This window comes from Mesoplodon bidens, assembly GCF_964165515.1.
Source record: "Mesoplodon bidens genome assembly, chromosome: 10".
Classification (NCBI taxonomy): Eukaryota; Metazoa; Chordata; class Mammalia; order Artiodactyla; family Ziphiidae; genus Mesoplodon; species Mesoplodon bidens.
This window is the reverse complement of record NC_138172.1, coordinates 47,081,807-47,095,413: the sequence shown is the minus strand read 5'-3', so window position 1 is coordinate 47,095,413 and position 13,607 is coordinate 47,081,807. Positions and strand designations below refer to the sequence as shown.

Below are 13,607 nucleotides of genomic sequence, written 5' to 3'. Positions count from 1 at the left end.
GGGGGGGGGGGGCAAGTAAAACTAACTACTGATCTCAGGTAAGACAAGAAGCAAAATGTCAGAAGATGGCTCTTATCAGACATTCACTAGAGTGTCTGATAAGAGTCTCAAAAGCGAGTAGCTATCCTTAGTGTCAAACACTAAAAAGGACCCAAGGAATGTAAGTATTGAGAAAAATAAAAGTCCACTGGGATGTGGCACTGAGAAGTTCTGTGATGTTTAAGAAGTCAGGAGGTAACGATTTGGAAAGGGGAGATGGCAACAGAGAGGAGCCACTTATCTTAGAAGTCTTTTAAAAGATAGGAGAGTGGACTTCTCTATCTTATTTCCAAGGCAAAGAAATACAGTAAAACTCTAATGAAATCCAGTAGTGCAAACCCACTGGAGGGGAAAAAAATCCCTTATTTATTACTATTTGATGATTTCTATGGTGTAAGTACTACCACCATGGCTGATTTCAAGATGCCAACGGTTGGCAAAATTCCTGAAAATTTAGTAATAACTCTGGACCACCACTGCAAACTGCTACTCTGTGGTCTACTCTGCAACTCAGCAATTCCGTGACAGCCTTCCTCTAAACTCAACTGATACTTAATTACTCTCTGGGACAACCTTGCAGCAATTCACAGATGTCTACACAGCTCTTGTTACATATTGCTTTCTCAACTGTATTACAACTGAAAAGGGTTAGATGTTGAAAACCAAATGGCTCCCAGGCATGCCTGTCTTCACTAAGAAGGAAACAACAAGAATTATATACTCCAAAAAGCCTCAGGTGACCTTTTTTATAATTGTTTCCTTTGTTAACGTCATCATCCCTTATAAATCTGAGATGTCTTGAGAATAGGGAACTTGATTCAAAGACTTCAGTTTTCCCACAATCCACTTGGCTCTTGGGATAGTTGATTAACCAATTAAAAAAATTTTTTTAAGTGAGCTCTGTATCAATGAAGGATTAAATAATGAAGTGGAATAAGCAAAAGAAACATGAACCAAACATCCTAGTAAGCCCAATCGCGGTGAGAGGCAGCAGAGATATGTGAAAGCTCCTTAGACTAAATCCAGATACCTAGGGGGCTCCAATCCATCCCTGCTCCTTGCTGGTGGGATGCTAGCAGCAGTCCCAGTTGCAGTTCCACCTGAAAAATGGGAACAGTAATACCCAGCACACAGGGTCAACCTTAAGGTTTAACACGAACACATTAGGGAACACCCAGCAGGAACAGGTACTTGCTTGGTACAGTTCATAATGCCATACCAGTTTGCACACTGGACATTGCTCAACTGTATTGCCAAGAGCACCAAGGAGGCCCACCTCTAACAAGGAACTGCAGCTGGTTAGCTGCTAAGGATAGTTTATAGTCTGCCCCAGTGACCTCGTGCTATCACCCAAAAGCCAACAACCCAAGTCCCACAACAACATGGAGGCCAAAGAGTCCTCCTAAAAGCAATCTGAGAGCCAAAAATGTTGTGACAAAGGAGAGGGTAACAAGCTAACAGGTTATGACTTGTATTCACACGGCCTGCAGCATCTTACCTTAACAAGGAAGTTCATCAACAAACCAAAATAATGGACTTATTCATCATATAAACAAAACTCAAGGGAAGAACCTAGTTTCTAATATTTCACAACTTTTCCCCTCTGTCATCTTTCCAAATACCCCCGTCTATTATGATACTTTATATTCCCTTCTGTCATTTAGTTTATGTTTCATATGCTAATTTCTCACGACATCTGAAATAGAATTGTTGTCAAAATACTAAACATATATGGGGGGTAGCACAGAAGTTTATTTACTTTCCAATCTGAATGACCGGCCTTGAGAAATACAGCAATAATGTTCATAGCAATGTAATTTTTCCACTAATTAACTGCTATTCATCTACTGCCAAGTGCATGAAGTTACAGGTAGAAAAGAATAATACAAACAGTATATTCGTATATCAAAAAGTTTCCCATTAGAACCCTCCTAAACTGTTGATGGGAACGTAAATTGGTGCAGCCACTATGAAAAATAGTATGGAGATTCCTTAAAAAGCTGAAAATAGAGCTACCATATGACCCAGCAATCCCACTCCTGGGCATATATCCAGAAAAGATGAAAACTCGAATTTGAAATGATACATGCACCCCGATGTTCACAGCAGCACTATTTACAAGTGCTGGAAGACATGGAAGCAACCTAAACGTCCATCAACAGATGAATGGATAAAGAAAATGTGGTGGGCTTCCCTGGTGGCGCAGTGGTTGAGAGTCCGCCTGCCGATGCAGGGGACACGGGTTCGTGCCCCTATCCCGGAAGATCCCACATGCCGCGGAGCGGCTGCGCCCGCGAGCCATGGCCGCGGAGCCTGTGTGTCCGGAGCCTGTGCTCCGCAACGGGAGAGGCCACAGCAGTGAGAGGCCCGCGTACAGCAAAAAAAAAAAAAAAAAAAAAAAAAAAAAAAAAAAAAAAAGAAAATGTGGTATATATATACATTGTGTCTGTGTATATACACAAACACACACACAATGGAATACTAGCCATAAAAACTAATGAAATACGAACGTTTGCAGCAACATGGATGGACCTAGAGATTATCATACTAAGTGAACTAAATCAGAGGAAAACAACTATCACATGATACCACTTACACGTGGAATCTAAAAGAAAATGATATAGATGAACTAATTTACAAAACAGAAGCAGATTCAGACATAAAAGACAAACTTATTACCAAAAGGGAAGGGGGGAGGGATAAATTAGGAGTTTAGGATTACCAGCTACACACCACTATATATAAAATAGATAAACAACAGGACCTACTGTATGGCACAAGGAACTATATTCAGTATCTTGTAATAACCTATAATGGAAAAAAATCTGAAAAGAATATGTGTGTATATATATATGTGTGTGTATATATATATATATATGTGTGTGTATATATATATATATATATATATATATATATATATGCACTGAATCACTTTGCTATACACCTGAAACTAACACAACATAGTAAATCAACTGCACTTCAATAAAATAAAAAATTATAAAAAAAAAGCTTCCCGTTAGACATCTGTCCCCCCACTTACATAAAGTTTCCTACACATATGTGTCTTCTGAGAAGCAAACGCACACATCTCTCCAGTAAGGCCAGAACACTTGGAAGCAAAGGAAGATCTCCATTTGAGAGATTACTGACTCTGAATTTGCTACCCGTATCGTGTTAATTTTCTTTCTATAAAGTATCTGTAAATTAAACGTTCTCTGAAAGCTCAAGCCACAGACTCACTCCCCCAGCCCCTTTCCCCCATTCTGGGCTCCTCCTTCCCCCGACCCTCCCTTCCCTCCCGCGGCTTCTGGGGTGAACCTGGGCTCGCCATCCAACACTGTCCCGAGGAAGCGCCGCCCCTTCCTCAGGCTCCCGAGACGCTCGGCCGGGTGGCATCTCGCCCCGGGCTGGACCGAACACAGCGCGTACCTGAGGTCCGAAGCCGCGCTCGGAAAGTGGACAGAGTGACTCAGCCGTTTCCCGTGACTCGAGTCAGGTGCAGGGACGCCGGTCAGCACTCGCGGGCCGCGCTGGGGCAGGGCTGGGGTCCGCAGCCGTCTCTGCCCGGAAGGAGACCTCAGCGGACGACCAGCCCGGACTGAGTGCCGGGTCACCCCCGCCGCCCGCCCCGCCGAGCCGCTGACACGACCCCGCGGCGGCCCCTCCGCGCGGGGGTCAAGTGGCCTCCCGGCGCTGCCTGCGTCACACTCAGACCCGAAGGGCGCCCGCCGTGGGCAGAGCGAGGCAGGGCTTCTCCTCCCGGCGCCGCGCGGATTCGCGCCGGGGCCGGACGACAGAGCCGCCGGGCGAGTTAAAGAGTCCTCGGCGCTGCCCGCGCGCCCGAGCCTGACGCAGCCCCCGCCGCACTTACTTCTCATTAGCGTCCGCAGAGTCCACCTCCACCTCCTCAGCCGCCATGGCCGCCGTCGCCACGCGAGCTCCCGGCCGTACTTCCAAGCCGGCTGACAGGCCGACTGGGGGACCGGGACCCGCCACCGCCCTTAAGGCCGCCGCCAGCGTAGGCGTCAGCCGCCCCCTCGCGTGACCGGGCGGTGCGGCCGCGCGCCTGCGCGTGCCGGGCCATCCTGCCCCCATCCACCAGTCACGCATGCGTCCTTCCGTCCGACGTGCTCGGGTGTGGGCGCTAGGCGGGGCAGTCAACCTGGAGGAACCGAGACTCGCCCGGGAGAGTTAGGTGGTAACTAGCTTAAGTAATAACCGTGTTAATGCATCATCCGCTGATATTGATTGTCAGGTGCTGGGCACTGGACAGGCACCTAGCAGTTCCCTGGGGAATGAGGCGCGACCTTGCCCTGAAAGAGCCTATCTAGTATTCGATAGATGCTGCAATAGCGAATGGAAATGCTCTAATGGAGGAGCTGTGTGGCCTGCCGCCGGCCCTTCCTCGCAGGTGGGTGGCCTAGGGGAGAGGGCGACCTTTAGTCAGTTGATGTTCACTGATGTGCAGGACACTACGCCAGACCCTGGAGTTACTGTAGTGACCAAAACCAGCAACTCCCATCCACCCCGCGCTGTGTACACACGGGAGGAGTGTAAAGAGTCAGCACTGAGGTATTTAGAGTTCTTGAGAGGACATCACTAATGTAAATATCAACACTTCTTGACCTGTTTTCAAGTCTTTTAACCGTCAGATACTACCTGTTTTTGTATTTATATCACTTCCTGCCATTCATTCATTTGTATTTACCATTTGCCTACTATGTCCCCACTCTGTTCTAGGCGCTTAGAAACAATGGATTGAAGTAGGGCTCGCTCCTTTACGGAGCCTATGCTAATATATTACCTTTTATTTTATTTATTTATTTATTTATTTATTTTTGTGGTACGCGGGCCTCTCACTGTTGTGGCCTCTCCCGTTGCGGAGCAGAGGCTCCGGACGCGCAGGCTCAGCGGCCGTGGCTCACAGGCCCAGCCACTCCGCGGCATGTGGGATCTTCCCGGACCGGGGCACGAACCCGTGTCCCCTGCATCGGCAGGCGGACTCTCAACCACTGCGCCACCAGGGAAGCCCTACCCTTTATTTTAGACGCAGTTCATCCCTCTCCTTCCCTAACTCTCCTCCCTCTCTGCAGCCTCTTTTTCTCTCCTCTGAGTCCCCCTAACCCAGACAGTTTCTATCACTCATCTGACACTCAGATTCTCAGCCTTGTCTACTTGTTGTGGCTTTTTAATGGACGTTAATCAGTATTCTTCCAACTACACTGGAAGTTCCTTGAGGATAGGGATGGTGTCTTCTGTGATTTAGGGGGGAAAAAAGCAACTCATAATCCCTTGGGCATAGCAATAACTAATAAATATTCTTATTATATTTGATCCAATTCGTAAGTATGTTAGGGAAGACTAGGACATATGAAAACACCGTTCCAGGTGTTGCCAGAGACTTGCAGTGTGTCTGCAGAAACTGACTCTTGACTATCTCCACCTATCAGACCACATCCATACTGGGGACACCTCTTTCTATATGGGCCAGACAGGTAATTGAGGACTCTACTGCATGGAGTACAGTCCCAGCCCTGTGGTACTGAGTCCAGTATCAAAACCTAAGAATATGGCGGCAACTCCTGCAGCACCTTCAGAAACTTGGACTGGCAGGTATGCACCCTCAAGACTTTGTGGACCTGGAGCCCACTCTCATAGATGCCTATGCTGCTGCACAGTTTAGAAAAAAATCATTTATCCAATGCTGGAGTTTATCCAGAAACTGACAGAGCAGTGCATAGGGCTATGGGATTTCATGACCTTCCCCAACTCTGGGGATCTCTCTGCCCAGGCTTCACTTTGCTGCTGGTGGAGGAGCTGTCCTTGACTATGGCAAGAAGTCCAAGCTGGTATCACCCAGCCCCTGGGTGCTGCCAGCAGTGGAGGAACCCCTGCTGCTCCATGGTGACTGCCACACCACCCTGGAGTTCCTGGACTGTGTCTTCTTGGGAGACAGTGAGACCAACATCTTTTGAGGTAACCTGTACCTGGACAGCTCCTCCTACACCACCCTCAGTCATTGCTTGCCCAGACCTCCATCACTGCCTCCCTGTACTTTGGTGGTGCCCTGAGAGCACACCTCCCAGAGTTCCAGGCCAACCTGGTGCCCTCTTTCCAAATCCATTTCTTTTTGATGACGTACTAACCAGTTACTTTGATTAAGCAGTACTTATGTTGGGGGATCACTTGCGCCTACTTTGAACTCTCTCTCTCATCAGATGGTCAGATGTGACACTCATCAAGGCAAATTCACAGCCTGCTCTGCCTGTGCTACCCCAGGGCTGTGGCGTCCAAAGAACTAATGCTGCTATTACACCACGAAGACCATTATACCACCATTATACCAGTGTACCATAGAAGTTGATGACTGGTGCCCCACTACTGTCAAGATTGGCTTTCATTTCTAGCCCCTCAACAGTGATTCTCCAGGAGAAATGCTGAACACCACCACGGCCATCAGAGAGGGCTGGGCCTTTATCACAAGTCTGCCAGGCTAGCACTTGCAAACCAGAATGAGGATAAGGGCATGAAGGGTTTTCTAAGGACTTCGATGGCCTTGCTGCCCTGTAAATGTTGATAAAGTGCTTGATTAAACAGAGTAAGAAAGCAAGTGTGGCAGGGAAATAATAAGGACATGGGATAGTAAGGGAAAATGGTAGCTGGATCAAGGGAAGGGCTGGATACCAGTCAGCTGTATGACCTGGGGAGGTTTGGAATCACATGATTAGGGCTTCTCAGACTCTAACCTGCATCCACACTTCCTGTGGATCTTGTTAAATGGCAAATTCAACCTCTGTAGGTCTGGGGTGGTGCCTGAGATTCTGTATTTCTAACCGGCTCCCGGTGATGCCTGTGTTCCGGCTGCCGGTCAACAGACCACCCTTTAAATAACAAAGCTCTTGAGCAGCCCTGTCCACTAGAACTTTCTGCAATCATGGAAATATTCTAAATCCCCACTTTCCAGTATAGTAGCCATGAGTCACATGTATCTACACAGCATTTGAAATGTGGCTAGTGTGATCGAATTTTTCATTTTAATTAATTTAACTTTAAAGCCACATGTGGCTAATGCTACCATGTTGGACAGCAAGATCTAGATTTATGAAAGTGAGAGTTTGAGACCAGACAATTCCCACGGTCCCATCTGATGTCCTGTGGTTCCAAGATGTTGTTTTCAAAGTGTGTGTGGAGGGTGAGGATAGGAGTTTGATGAGGGGACGGATGTTAAAGTCTGGAGTAAAGCATGAAGGGTTGGCAGTTCCACCAAATGGAAAATAGTTTGAGAGTTACCTGTTTAAAATGTAGAATATTTTGTCTTTTTGTACCTAAGTTGTCAAATTTATTGGCATAAGCTCTTTGTAATGTTGCCTAATTATCTTTCTAATGTTAGGCTCTGTAGTGATAGCCTCTTTTCAAACCTGATATTGTTCACTTGCACTTTCTTTTTTTCCCCCTGGTCAGTTAGCTAAGAATTTATCAATTTCATTAGTCTCAAAGAACCAACTTTTGGCAATTTCATGGATTTTGCTTTTTCTACATATGCTCTGGAGAGCTTTCCATATTAGTGCATATAGATTTACCTCATTTTTCTTAATTGCTACCGCAGTATTTCATATTATGGGGTACTGGAATTTATTTAATCATAGGCATTCTCATTAGTTTTTCTTTTCTTTTTTTCTATTAGAATACTGAAGGGAACCTTTTACATGCCTCTATATGCACATGAGAAAGGTCAGGACCTTCCCCTCCCCCGAAGTTATATAAATGGAATCATACAATGTATAACCTTTTGAAATTGACTTTTTTCCTCTCAGCATAATTCCCTGGAGATTCATTAAAGTTGTCAAGTGAATGAATAGAATAGTTCATTCCTTTTTAGAGCTGAGTAGTTTTCCACAGTTAGTTTAATCAGTCACCTGTTGAAGGACATCTGTGTTGTTTCCAATATTTTTGGATATTACAAATAAAACTGGCATAGATGTTTGTGCACAGGTTTTTGTGTAAACCTAAGTTTTTCATTTTTCTGGGATAATTGCCCAGGACTGTAATTGCTGGTCACATGATAGTTGCATATTTAGATTTTTTAAAGAAACCGCCAAATTATTTTCCAGAATGACTGTACCATTTTCTGTTCCCAACAGCAAAATGTAATTGATCTAATTTCTCCATATCCTCACCAACATTTGGTGTTGTCTCTATTTTTTATTTTAGCCATCTTGATAGACCAGTAGTAATGTCCCATTGTGGTTTTAATTTGCATTTCCCTGATGACTAGTGATGCTGAGTGTCATTTCACATGCTTATTTGCCATATGTATGTTCTTTTCAATGAAATATCTGTTCATGTATGTCTTTTGCCCATTTTCTAACTACTAAGTTTTGAGAATTTTTAATATTCTCTAGCGACTAATCCTTTGTCAGATACGTGGTTTGCAAATATTTTCTCCCACATGCAGCTTGTCTTCTTATCCTCTTCACATGGGCTTTTGCAGAGAGAACATTTTTTAATTTAATGAAATCCAATGTATTGATTTGTTGTATGGCCTATGCTTTTGGTGTTGTCTAAGAATTATTTGCCTAAACTGAGGTCTTGAAGATTTCCTCCTTTGTCTTTTTCTAAAAGTTGTATGGTTTAACATGTTACATTTAAGTCCATGATCCATTTTGAGTTAATATTTGTATAAGGTGAGAGGTTTAGGTCAAGGGGTTTTGTTATTTGCTTATGGATATCCAATTGTTCCAACAACATTTGTTGAAATCGCCAGTGGTTTTTTTTAGTTTTTAAAAAATATTTATTTATTTTATTTTTGGCTGTGCTGGGTCTTAGTTGCGGCATGCAGGATTTTCATTGCCGCGCACGGGCTCTTTGTTGCAGCGCATGGGCTTAGTTACCCTGCGGCATGTGGGATCTTAGTTCCCCGACCAGGGATCAAAACCTTGTGCCCTGCATTGGAAAGCAGATTCTTAACCACTGGACTACCAGGGAAGTCCTGAAATCACCAATGGTTTTTAATGTATTACTAGGTAGCCTCTTTTTTCTTTCTCCTATATTTTTCTTTTTTTAAATATTGAAGTATAACTGATTTACAGTGTTATGTTAATTTCTGGTGAACAGAATATATATTCTTTTTCATATGATTTATTCCAAGATATTGAATATAGTTCCCTGTGCTCTACAGTAGGACTTTGTTGTTTATCTCTTTTGTATATAGTAGTTTGTATCTGCTAATCCCAATCTCCTCATTTATCTGCCCCCCCTTTCCCCTTTGGTAACCATAAATTTGTCTTCTGTCTGTGAGTCTGTTTCTGTTTCGTAAATAAATTCATTTGTATCATTTTAGATTCCACATATAAGTGAACTACTTATACTAGGTAACCTCTTATGCTCTTACAAAGGATGTCTGATGTGTGAATGATGATAGGTGTTTTTCTGGGTTAGGAGATTTGTAGTGGTGCACATGGAGGTGGAGTGCTCAAACCCCTCTTCAAGGAAGGACTTATTACCCCCGCTGCTGTGAGAGTTTCAGTAGAAAAGCTCCCAGCTTACAGTCCTTTCAGAGAGCACATCAGCTACAGAGAGCCGCCTCACCAAGGTCATGCCCTCTGAGGAAGGCTCACATCTAATGAAGGATGGAGGTAGAGATACTAAAGGACCAACCATTTCCACCCAAGGTGAGATGATTCTGATGAGCCATTTCTGCCCCAGAACTCCCTGTGGCTGAGGCTGTCTAGCCTGCATCACGGCTCAAACTTCTCCCTCTGTCGGATCCCACTTTTCCCCTCCTTTCCACAGGTGTGATCTTGAGGGCACTCCCTGAACTTTATCTCAGAGACTGCTTCCTCCAGATTCCAAACTGTGATACTCGTTTTGATTTTTCTTTAATGATAAGCATGACATTTGGCTTAGGTACTGAGAATGGAGAAAAGGTTATAACTTGATGGTCTTTACACCACTATCATAGGAATCAGTAACAACAGGAAAACTTTCATCAGAAACTCTACTCTCAAAACACACCACTGCAAAAAAGAAGTGAGCTGAATGGTAGGGAGAGGATAGGTATGAGAGGAAAGATTAGCACAGGCACGCATATGAGACAGATCACAAGCCAGATAGAGTGATAGTTGCATGACGCTGTCCCCTCCTCTGTCACCATAGAGGTTCCAACACTAGAAAGGTAGATGTGTGGGTGAGTATCCAGACGTACAGCAGACCAAATCTCCCCATCAACGTGATCAAAAATCAGGTAGGCATAACCCTTGAAATAATTTCCATGCTTATACCGGTTCCCATTCTAATGTGTTTCTGATACTTTTCATGACTTCTTAGGAAACCCAAATGTGGATAGAGAGGGAAGTCATAGACGTGATTGTCCAATTTCAACCTCAAATGCATTGGAGTTGGAGGCAGGAAAGAGAGAGAGGAAAAGAAGCCAGAGGGGCTAGCATTCAATTTGCAGTCATGTCCCCTGGCCCCAGGAAATTTGAAGTCATGATGATCTGGGGACAGAATTTTAATGGTGTCCCTTTTCTCCACCTTCCACTTCATTTGATTACAATTGAAGAGTCCTAGATTTTTATTTTCAGTAGAATCAGTGTTTTTATTTTTATTTTATTTATTTATTTATTTATTTATTTTGCGTTACACGGGCCTCTCACTGTTGTGGCCTCTCCCGTTGCGGAGCACAGGCTCCGGATGCGCAGGCTCAGTGGCCATGGCTCACGGGCCCAACCACTCCGTGGCATGTTGGATCTTCCCGGACTGGGGTACGAACCCGTATCCCCTGCATCGGCAGGCGGACTCTCAACCACTGCGCCACCAGGGAAGCCCCCAGAATCCGTGTTTTTAAAAAGGATTTTTCTCACACTATTTCACACCTTTTAACTTTTATTCTAGTTGTTTTTTTTCTGATCAGCCCATGCTGAACTAATAGGCATTCTCATAAACCAGGAAAAATATTGCCCTCCAAACTGTTGACACTGCAAATGTCAGTGGCCTTTCTGTGTTTCAACTTCCAAGAGCAAAACTCATCTATGTAGTTACTATGCCGCTGAACATTTTCAGCAGGGGCTGGTTTATACAGTAGTAGAAGGTGTTCATACCTATAATTCCCTCTGACATTTATGTTGCCTGTTTATTTACCCCCTCCCCATTTTGAAAATGCATCCTTCAGTGTAAAACAGTTTACTGAATATCCATTCCGTTTAGTCTGCACTTAGGGCAGAAAACAAACAGCAATGGGTGTCCTGGCTCTATTACATTTTCTGACAAGTGGGAAATATCTGTTTGTAATGCAATAAATACTTGGTTCTAAGTAATTCAGCAAACTGGCTTATTTAGCTTTAACTCTGAAGGGATGCACAGAGGGAACAATTTTCACCCATCATTGATTCCACACTGAAATATGTTATGATTGTATGCCCGCAGCTGGGGGAACTTTGTGGTGGTATGAGTGAATAAGCAATTAATGAAAATGCTGTTCTGAGTCAGTGCAAAACTAGCAAAGACCTTACTGCTTACCTGGATGGCTGGAGCTGGCTCTTGTCATTTCACGAGCGTCTGCTGTTAAATATTCAAGAGTTTTGTGGACTTCCCTGGTGGTGCAGTGGTTGGGAATCTGCCTGCCAGTACAGGGGACATGGGTTCAAGCCCTGGTCCGGGAGGATCCCACATGCTGTGGAGCAGCTGCGCCCACGAGCCACAAGTACTGAGCCTGTGCTCTAGAGCCCACAAGCCACAACTACTGAGCCCGCGTGCCACAGATGCTGAGGGCTGCGCGCCTAGAGCCAGTGCTCCACAATGGGAGAGGCCACCGTAGTGAGAAGCCTGTGCGCCACGGTGAGGAGTGGCCCCCACTTGCTGCTGCAGAGAGGGCGTGCACATAGCAATGGGGACCCAAAGCAGCCAAAAATAAATAAATAAATAAATAAATTTTTTAAAAGTAAATAATTGTTATGGGTATTGTTTCTAAAAAAATTTTTAAAAAAAGTTTTGTGAGCTGGATGTTAAACCTTGCGGGACTTTGAAATTGGGAGTATTTACACCCCAGAAACTGGCAATCACTTCAAATCAGGGCTCTTTTTTTTTTTCTTTTGAGAGCTGGTTTACCAACACACCATTGCCTACTCTATCTCAGTGTAGGAGAATTATCAATACAAAGCAGATGGCAGGCCAAGAAATTAAGTTTTCACAGGGAAGAGGGAATAAACACAAGTCAACTAAAAATACACAAAGCAATGGATGACAAAGGTATAACAACCTTCTGTAAAGGTACACTTTATAGTATAGATTAGCACACTTAAGCACTGGAAAGACAGAGACCTGGTTATTAGATCAAACAAGTGTGGTAATGATTTATGAAAGTGAGTCTCATAAGGCTTGTTTTCTTTTAGGTTGAAGTATACAGCACAGATCATAACGATTATCACAAAGTGATAACACACCCACATAAACACAATCCAGATTATTAAGCAAATTTTCCAGGAGAAAATGGGACTCTTTGATAGAGATTAATGGAGTGGGCAATCCAGGAAGGCCTGCATCAGAAGAGATGGCTTGCAGCTTCACAACACATATGGAGCTTCAAGAATTTCACCTAAGCAATATAACCTACTCTGGATTTTTATTTTATTTTAATAGATGCTGCAAATCAGTTTATGAAGATTTTTTTTTTGCTGTGCTGATGAATATACATTTAATAGCTAAATTTAGGGCTTTTCTCCTCTGAATTTTTTTTTTTTTTTTTTTTTTTTTTTTGCGGTACGCGGGCCTCTCACAGTTGTGGCCTCTCCCGTTGCGGAGCACAGGCTCCGCGGCATGTGGGATCTTCCGGACCGGGGCACGAACCCGTGTCCCCTGTATCGGCAGGCGGACTCTCAACCACTGCGCCACCAGGGAAGACCCCCTCCTTTGAAATTTGAATGTGTTGCTCAGCTACCCTCCTCTGTTTTTTGTGTAGTCTCTGATTTACTATAATTTCTCCAGCTGCAGGTGAGGAAAATGGGCTGTTATTAAATATCTTCCGAGTTCAGTAGCACATGCAATGTGTATATTGCTCTCTGATACTTTCGTGTTATTAATGAATTAGTCTCCCAAAACTAGACATTTAAACTATCATTTATGTACATATGTGCATTATTTTCTTGGGGGGATGTTGTATGTAAACAAAAGGGATAATTTTTGTGATGACACGTCTATATGAGATTTAATCTATCATTTTTTGTAATAAAAATTTGTTTTTTCAGTACAAACCTTTCAAACAAAAATTACACAGTAACATGAGATTATGCTAAAATGATTTACCAAAATAATTAAACTCTCAAAAGTGAACCCTTCTTACATGCCCAGTTTTCCTTCCTTGAGTCCAGTAGACCTTCCTGTTCATCACATCTGAATCTGGTCACAGAGCATTGGAGGAACATCAGAGTCCTAGTCAGTGGCTGCAATGGTTATATTTTCATTAGTTTGCTTACCAACTTACACTGGGGTTGGTCCTATCTCACCTGAAGTATAATAATTCCTTGAGAATGGAAATGTGTCTTATACTTCCTTTGTAAGTCCCAGAAGTACTT

The 13,607-nt window shown here is 43.8% G+C and overlaps 1 protein-coding gene and 1 long non-coding RNA gene across 5 annotated transcripts in view; one reads left to right on the top strand and one right to left on the bottom strand.

Moving 5' to 3' along the window:
- The window catches only part of ABHD5 (abhydrolase domain containing 5, lysophosphatidic acid acyltransferase), a 34,752-nt gene extending 30,658 nt beyond the window's left edge, over positions 1-4,094 (bottom strand). The window contains exons 1-2 of one of the 4 annotated variants that reach the window (XM_081245448.1): positions 3,911-4,022; positions 3,469-3,599 (exon numbers count right to left, since the gene is read on the bottom strand). Coding sequence is in view for 2 of the 4 variants with exons in the window: in XM_081245453.1 (XP_081101579.1) it covers positions 3,911-3,957 (47 nt within the window). In the remaining 2 variants the exon portion in view is untranslated. Of the gene's footprint in view, positions 1-3,468; positions 3,600-3,910 lie in introns of all 4 variants that reach the window. The other 3 variants (XM_081245453.1, XM_081245450.1, XM_081245449.1) reach the window with 3 other exon arrangements.
- A 105-nt stretch (positions 4,095-4,199) lies between these two features.
- LOC308624091 lies at positions 4,200-9,326 on the top strand. Its single transcript, XR_014016922.1, has 3 exons — positions 4,200-4,450; positions 5,831-6,015; positions 6,258-9,326. It is a non-coding gene; the product is annotated as an uncharacterized lncRNA (long non-coding RNA).
- The last annotated feature ends 4,281 nt before the right edge of the window (positions 9,327-13,607 follow it).